The following is an 8301-nucleotide window of genomic DNA, read 5'->3' as shown; positions in this document are numbered from 1 at the left end:
GGGATGGCACGAGGAAAGGCGGAGGCGGCGAGCAAGGGGGAGTGGGGGTGAGAGGGCCCGGGGCGCCTGGGGCAGGGGAGGTATTTGGGGACCCTCTCTCTGAGAGAGGTGGAGGCCTATTTTTTTTTTTTTTTAAACAGTCTTACTCTGTCGCCCAGGCAGGAGTGCAGAGGCTCAATCTCAGCTCACTGCAACCTCCACCTCCTAGGTTCAAACTATTCTCCTGCCTCGGCCTCCTGTGTAGCTGGGACCATAGCACGTGCCACCACCCCCAGCTCATCGTTTTTGTATTTTTATTAGAGATGAGGTTTCACCATGTGGGCCAGGCTGGTCTCCAACTGAGCTCAAGTGATCCACCCGCCTTGGCCTCCCAAAGTGCTGGGATTACTGGCATGAGCCACTGTGACTAGCGAGAGGGTTTTTTTTTTTTTTTTTTTTTTTTTTAAAGAATAAAGAAGAGGAAGAAAGAGAAAGAGGAAGAAGGAGAGAGGATGGGGGTATTGCTTTATTGCCCGGGCTAGAATGCAGTCTAAATATGGGTATGCCTATAATTGTCCTTAATAATGGAGACATGAAAGAAAATGAGGGAAGAGAATAGCAAACAAGGAGCCAACCAAGATTTCTTTTAAACTTCTAAGTTGATATGATGTGGTACTGATAAGAGTGTATATTTTGTATATTTAAAGTGCAGAGTTCTATAAATGTTAATTACATTTACTTGTTCCAGATCTGGGTTCAAGTCCTGAATATCGTTGTTAATTTTCTGTCTCATTGATCTGTCTAATATTAATGTTGAAGTCTCCCACTATTATTATGTGGGAGTCTAAGTCTCTTTATAAGTCTTGTATGTCTGCGTATTCCTGTATTGGGTGCGTATATATTTAGGATCTTTAGCTCTTCTTGTTGTTGCATTGATCCTTTTATCATTATATAATGTCCTTCTTTGCTTCTTTTGATCTTTGTTGCTTAATTGTAACTTCTGCTTTTTATTTATTTATTTTAGCTCTCTGTTTGGTTGGTAAATCTTTCTCCATCCCTTGTTTGGAGTCTTTGTGTATCCTCGAATGTGAGATGGATCTGGATGCAGCATACTGATGGGTTTTAGTTTTTTATTCAAATTGCCTGTCTTTGGATTGGGGGATTTAGTCAATTTAAATTTAGAATTAATAATAATATATGTGAGTTTAATACTGCCATTAGCTGACTATTTTGTCCATTAGTTGATGTAAATTCTTCATTATATTGATGCTCTTTTTGATAATTTTTTTAGAAAGGCTGATACTGTTTGTTCCTTTCTATGTGTAGTGGTTCTTTCAGAAGCACTTGTAAAGCAGGCCTGGTGGTGATAAAATCTCTGAGTGCTTGCTTATTCACAAAAAACTTTATTTTTCCTTCACATGTGAAGCTTAGTTTGGCTGGATGTGAAATTCTGGGTTGAAAGTTCTTTTCTTTAAGGATGTTGAATATTGGCCCCCACTCTCTTCTGGCTTGTAGGGTTTCTGCTGAGAGATCTGCTGTAAGTCTGATAGGCTTCCCTTTATGGGTAACCTGACCTTTCTCTCTGGCTGCCCTTAGTATTTTCTCCTTCATTTCAACCCTGGTGAATCTGACGATTATGTGCCTTGGAGTTGCTCTTCTTGAGGAATATCTCTGTGGTGTTGTTTGTATTACCTGGAGTTGAATATTATCCTGTCTTACTAGGCTGGGAAAATTTTCCTGAATAATGTCCTGAAACGTATTTTCCAGCTTGGATTCATTCTCTTCGTCAAATTCAGGTACACCGATCAAGCGTAGATTAGGTCTTTTCACATAGTCCCATATTTCTTGGAGACCTTGCTCGTTCCTTTTTATCCTATTTTCTCTAATCTTGTCTTCTAGTTTTATTTCATTGAGTTGGTCTTCGACCTCTGATATCCTTTCTTCTGCTTGATCAATTCGGCTGTTAAAACTTGTGCATACTTCACGAAGTTCTCGTATTGTGTTTTTCAGCTCCATCAATTCACTTATATTCCTCTCTAAATTGTGTATTCTTGTTAACATTTCGTCAAATCTTTTTTCAAAGTTCTTAGTTGCTTTAGATTGGGTTAAAACAAGTTCTTTTAATTCACAAAAGTTTCTCATTATCCACATTTTGAAGCCTGCTTCTGTAATTGGAACACACTCGTTCTCCATCAAGCCTCGTGCCGTTGCTGATGAGGAACTGGGATCCCCCGCCGAGGGAGAGGCGTTCTGATCTTGGGCATTCTCAGCCTTTTTTGGCCGTTTTCCTCCCTTCGTTATAAATTTATCCATCTGTGGTCTTTGAATTCACCATCTTTGTAATTAGGTTTCTGAGTGGACGTCCAACTTATTGATTCTCAGCGCCGAAATCTGAGCAACCCACTGCACCGACTAAATCAGCGGCGTTAAGATTGATGGTGCTTTTCCGACTCTGCACCAAGAACCGTCGCTCCAAGGCGCCGGCAAAACCGCCTCGCCGGTCACAAGAGTCGCGCTGGCGACCCGTGGGGCTCCTCCGCTGGGAATCTCCTGGTGCGTGAGCAACAAGAATTCATGTGAAGGTGTGGCGTCCTCTCGTTCTTTGCGCTTTCAGTGGGAGCTACAATCCCGAGCTGTTAGTGATCAGCCATCTTGGATCTCTCTCCCTCTTTTTTTTTTTTTTTTTTTTTTTTTTTTTTAAGGTGGAGTTTCGCTCTTGTTACCCAGGCTGAAGTACAATGGCACGATCTCGGCTCAACCCAACCTCCGCTTCCTGGGTTCAAGCAATTCTCCTGCCTCAGCCTCCCAAGTGGCTGGGACTACAGGCATGTGCCACCATGCCCAGCTAATTTTTTTGTATTTTTATTAGAGACGGGGTTTCACCATGTTGACCAGGATGGTCTCGATCTCTTGACCTCGTGATCCACCTGCCTCGGCCTCCCAAAGTGCTGGGATTACAGGCGTGAGCCACCGCGTCCGGCTGGCCTTTTTTTTTTTTTTTTTTTTTTTTTTTTAATCTCACTGACCATCTGGGCCAGGGACTGTGGGACTGGGAACAGTGCAGGAGTCTGGGACAAGGGGATCCTGGTCCCATGACTGCAAACAGGAAGTTGCAGTTGCAGAAACAACAGCTCGGCTTCTGAGAGAACTTGGAGGAAGGAAGATAGCAGAGAGGGAAGTGACTATGGGACCTTCGAGGACCAACAAGGTAGGTGAAGGGTCTGTTGGGACTGCAGCCCTCAGCTGTGGAGAAGCAGAGAGACTCTCTGGGGGAGGGGTTCCCAGAGCTGGTTACTGCAGAATGAGTGAGAGTTTGGGGAATGGGGCCGGGTGCGATGGCTCATGTCTGTAATCCTAGCACTTTGGGAGGCCAAGGCGGGTAGGTCAGGAGTTGGAGACCAGCCTGGCCAACATGATGAAACCCCGTCTCCACTAAAAATACAAAAATTAGCCAGGTGTGGTGGTGCATGCCTGTAATCCCGGCTACTCGGAAGGCTGGGGCACGATAATAATCACTGGAACCGAGGAAGCGAAGGTTGCAGTCAGTCGAGATTTTGCCACTCTATGGCAGCCTGGGCGACAGAGAAAAATGCTTTTTTTTTTTTTTTCTTTCCTTTTTTCAAAAATAGAGATGAGGTTTCACCATGTGGGCCAGGCTGGCCTTGAACTCCTGACCTCGTGATCCACCGATCTCGGACTCCCAAAGTGCTGGGATTACAGGCGTGAGCCCAGCCGAAAAATTCTGTTTTTAAAAAAAAATGGGTGGCTCATGCCTGTAATCCCAGCACTTTGAGAGGCCAAGGCAGGCATATCATCTAAGATTAAGACTTCCAGACCAGCCTGACCGATATGGAGAAACCTCTCTCTCCTAAAAATGCAAAATTAGCCGGGTGTGGTGGTGCATGCCTGTGGTCCCAGCTACTCGAGAGGCTGAGGCAGAATTGCCTCAACCCAGGAGGCAGAGGTTGCAATGAGCCGAGATCACACTATTGCACTCCAGCCTGGGCAACAAGAGTGAAACCCTATCTCAAAAAGAAAAAAAAAAAAAAAAGGCCAGGCACAGTGGCTCATGGTTGTAATCCCAGCACTTTGGGAGGCTGAGGCAGGTGGATCACATGAGGTCGGGAGTTCGAGACCAGTCGGACCAACATGGAGAAACCCTGTCTCTACTAAAAATACAAAAAAATTCGCTGGGCATGGTGGCACATGCCTGTAATCCTAGCTACTCAGGAGGCTGAGGCAGGAGAATCACTTGAACCTGGGAGGCAGAGGTTGTGGTAAGCCGAGACCGCGCCATTGCATTCCAACCTGGGTAACAGGAGTGAAACTCTGTCTCAAAAAAGAAAAAGAGAGAGTTTGGTGGATGAAGGAAGGGGAAATTTCCTGACGAAGGTATGGCCTGTGTGTGCGTACAGATCCCGGTTTAAATCCCAGCCCAGCATTTTCTGCAGGCGGGAGGGAAGCAGGACAAGGTTTCTCTCAGATACAGCCTCAGTTTCCTCCCTGGAACCCCAGGCATCAGGAGGCTGCAGGGAGGAAATGAGAATATAACACCGGGAAAAGGATGAGTCCTGATGAGGGTAGGTAGTCCATCCTTATGTGGATCTCAGCAGAGAAGAGGCCTGGGAGGGACTGGGGTGGTGCCTGCCCGAACTCCGTGGGCTCCTGAAAACGCCCTGGGGCAGGGAAGGCGAGGTGTTGTCGTCCACGGGGATCCACCCTCACCTGCAGGGGAGGCCCCAGACGCTTGGGGACTAACACAATGACACTCCAGGAACTCGAGTAAGGTGTGCTACCCCCAAAGGAAGCGTTTATTTTTGGAGCTCCAAGACTCCAGAAAAAAGCACCTCCCCCTCAAAAAACGCCCCTACCGCACCCCATGCCCAAACTCAGGGCAGGAGACAAGACGGAATCATTTCCTGCCCGGCTCTGCGGGGAGGCAGCTCTGTGTCCCCACACCCAGGACTGCTCCATGGCCCCTCCAGACCTGCTGCCCCATGACGCTCCCAGAACCGATGAGATCACGGGATTGTCCCAGCGAAAAGCTGAGCAGGAACCGGCCCTTCCAAGCTGTGCCTAAAGGACCAGAAGGGGCACTAAGGGCCGACCCGAGGAAGCAGACCCTGGCCCCGCCCCCATCGATAGACCCGCCCCATCTATTTACATGCCCTTCCCCTCCGCCCATAGACCAGCCCCCCAACCATTTATGTGCCCCTCCCTCCACCGATAGACACGCCTCCATTGATGGCCCCGCCCATACAGCTGTAGGCCCCGCCCATACAGCTGTAGGCCCCGCCCATACAGCTGTAGGCCCCTCCCATACAGCGGTAAGCCCCGCCCCGTTCCGGGGCGCCCTTCTCTTCTCACTGGATTCGCCTTCCCTCCCCAAGACCCCTCTCCTCTGCGCCCAGTCCCCTCCCCTGCAGCTCCTCTCTCTAGACCTCGAAGTCCCTGCTTTCCTGCTCCCCTTCCCCAGCTTTCTTCTCCCTCCCGGGGCCGCCCCCTTCTCACTGACCGGCTTCCCGGGATCTCAGAGGAGCCGAGCGCCGAGGCCCAGCAGCGGAATCAGGAGCAGGAGCTTCGCCGCCGAGCTGGTGTCCTTCAGGGAGCTGGCGGAGTCCTTCTGGTCCGCGATTTTCGCGCTTAAGTCCTGGTTTTTCCTCCTGCGGTATAGACAGGGGCAAATCAGGCATCTGCCCGACCGGGCTCCTGCCGCCCTCCCTGTGAGTCCATCGCCCCCCGGAGTTCCCCCCGCCGCACCGCTCCAATCCAAGTCCCTGGGGAGGGAATGGACGGCGGCCACCCAGGGCTCTGTGACCCTAGGGGCTAAGTTGTCCTTTTGTGGGACTCAAACCTTACCCCTTAGGGCAATGGGGATTTGGGGAGCCAAGGAGACGCTCGGTCTTGGGGTAGGAACGCGGGGGTGAGAGGGGTGTGGCGGGTGGAGGGTAGCAGAGGGAAAGGTTATCTCTGACCTCAGTCGCTCCACCTCCATAGAGGCATCCTGAAGCTTCTGGTTCAATGTAGTGATCTCTCCTGGTGGGGTGGGAGAACAGAATCAGGGGCACGTGGCCAGGCTCTGGCCCTGCCCCACTCTGGGACAGGACCTCCCCCTTACCCCAACCTCCAACCCTGGTCTCCCTGCTCCCACCCTCTCTTCCATTCCTGACTTACCCCTCCCCAGCCCCTTCCCTTCCCTCTTCCTTACCCTCAAGCTCCTCCACTTTCTTCTCCACATCCAGGCTATGCGCCTTCTCCTTATCCAGGGAAGCCATTAGGGTCATCTAGGACAGAGGGAAGGGTCAGAATCCGGGGTTCTGGCCCTGGACTGTTGCCCCTGGGACCTGCACCTCCTCCCTAGGTTCCGGGGCTTAAGTGCAAACCCTTTTCGGGTTTTCTTCCAACCCTCTTCTGCACCGTGATCTTTAAACTTGAAGAACACCCACAACCACACACTCACCCAGGGCCACCCATAAGCATGTGAGCCCCCCGCCCCCCGACATAGCAATTTGGAGGCCCTGGATAACCAAACTTTAGTAGACATTTCCAGATGGCCCAAGAAAAGTTAGAGGGCCCTACCAAATCCAGAACGCAGTGGGACTTTCCAGCCCAAGTGACATGCCCGGTGACAGTTTCAAGAGCCCCCATATCGGGACCGGGGTGAATATATTTGTTTCTCGGGGATGAAGTGGACATTTCAAGAACCTCCTTTTTCAGAGTCTGGCGAGGTCCCCATTCAACCCTGAACAGGGATTCCTACTCCCCCAGGACTGGTGTGCACGAGGAGTTTCAAGCCCCCCCATACCAGTGCCCTGGAAAGAATTTATAAATTCACCTAAGTCCCAGTGGAGATCCTTGATTTGGGGGCTCTGGGGACTTTTAACGCCTTGCCCCTACACTAGTGCCCCGGACTGGGTCAGAGGGCCCCAAACCCTGGTAGGTAAACCTAGGTCTCTTGACATGGGGACCCAGGAACAGTTTCAAGACCTCCCCTGCATCTCCCTGGAGACCCACCCTGTGTCAGATTTCTGGGGAGAGTTTCTCGGCCCCCAGCACGAGGCCATCCAAAAGAATTGAGATGCTGCCGGGCGCGGTGGCTCAAGCCTGTAATCCCAGCACTTTGGGAGGCCGAGGCGGGTGGATCACGAGGTCAAGAGATTGAGACCATCCTGGTCAACATGGTGAAACCCCGTCTCTACTAAAAATACAAAAAAAATTAGCTGGGCATGGTGGCGCGTGCCTGTGATCCCAGCTACTCAGGAGGCTGAGGCAGGAGAATTGCCTGAACCCAGGAGGCGGAGGTTGCAGTGAGCCGAGATCGCGCCATTGCACTCCAGCCTGGGTAACAAGAGCGAAACTCCGTCTCAAAAAAAAAAAAAAAAAAAGAGAAAAAGAATTGAGATGCTTACCACAGTCTGGTTGTAGGTGGCGACCTGGGCCTCAGCATCCCGGAAGCCGTCCTGGGCCAGGGTCAGCTTTTGTTCCAGGAGATGGGTGGCATTTCGACACTCCATCACTGCCCGGTGGCCCTCCTGGCAGTCCTCGCTGTTGGCCCTTTTGACGTAGATGATCAGGAGCGTCCCCAGAGCCATAACCACTATGACCAGGAGCACCACAACTCCTATCCCCACTAGAAGCTTATAGCGCTCCTTCCTCTCATGCTTCAGAAAGTCATCTATGGGCACTAGGGGATAGTGAAACAAAGTGGGTGCCATCGTGATCTCCCCACTAGCTGAAGGGAGTCTGGCCTGGAGTTAGAGGAGGGTCCTGGAATCTTCTGCGCGCCTCCCGGTTATTAGCATAGAAGCCCTCCTGACCAATAGCAAGTTTCAGGAAGTTCTCTTAGCGGCAGCTCGGCGTGGGCCACCTACAGGCAGAAGATTCTTAGGCTGTTAGTTTCAGTTTCCCAGAAGGGAGATGGGCTTTTTGCCATCCTACTTTAAAAGGCCTTGGGCCCTTCCCAACTGGGTGCCAGCCAGACCTCCTGTAGTAGGGAAGCTGTGGCTGCCTGGGACACTCCATCTCAAGTCCCCGCACCTCTCCTGTGAGTTACTGGGTGCCTAGGCCATGCCAGCTTGCATTCATCTGTACCATGCCCTGAAGAGGCAGAGGCCATGATCGCTGGTCCAGTTCCCACCTGGGGAAACTGAGGCTGCACAGTTGAGTGGTGGAGTGGGGGCAGGGCCTGGGCCTGACCCTAGAGACTAGGTTTTGTGTTCAGGTGTCTCCGTGGTGATGAGCAGGGCTTCATTCTGTGCTCCTGTCCCCACCGAGGGGACTGTGGGAGCCATGGAGGGTGTGTGAGTGGGAGGTGAGACTGGA

The 8301-nt window shown here is 51.2% G+C and overlaps 1 protein-coding gene across 1 annotated transcript; it reads right to left on the bottom strand.

Moving 5' to 3' along the window:
* Positions 1-4762: 4762 nt before the first annotated feature.
* Positions 4763-7830, bottom strand: BST2 (bone marrow stromal cell antigen 2). The gene is made up of 5 exons (XM_003942267.4): positions 7389-7830; positions 6188-6263; positions 5955-6015; positions 5495-5642; positions 4763-5055 (listed from the first exon to the last, which is right to left on the bottom strand). The coding sequence occupies exons 1-4, from the start codon at positions 7692-7694 to the stop codon at positions 5510-5512; spliced, it is 576 nt and encodes a 191-aa protein (XP_003942316.1). The 5' UTR covers positions 7695-7830; the 3' UTR covers positions 4763-5055; positions 5495-5509.
* Between the last annotated feature and the right edge of the window lie 471 nt (positions 7831-8301).

This window comes from Saimiri boliviensis, chromosome 14 (assembly GCF_048565385.1).
Source record: "Saimiri boliviensis isolate mSaiBol1 chromosome 14, mSaiBol1.pri, whole genome shotgun sequence".
NCBI classification, from domain to species: domain Eukaryota; kingdom Metazoa; phylum Chordata; class Mammalia; order Primates; family Cebidae; genus Saimiri; species Saimiri boliviensis.
The sequence above is the reverse complement of the archived record's forward strand: the minus strand, read 5'-3'. Positions and strand labels throughout refer to the sequence as shown.

Bases quoted from the DNA above. Each gene is read 5' to 3' on its own strand.
- BST2 (XM_003942267.4), bottom strand. From the start codon at position 7,694: ATGGCACCCACTTTGTTTCACTATCCCCTAGTGCCCATAGATGACTTT. The intron at 6,264-7,388 runs GTAAGCATCTCA...CCTCTGTCCTAG, and splicing joins CCACCTACAACCAGACTGTG to ATGACCCTAATGGCTTCCCT. The intron at 5,643-5,954 runs GTCAGAGATAAC...TCTATACCGCAG, and splicing joins ATGGAGGTGGAGCGACTGAG to GAGGAAAAACCAGGACTTAA.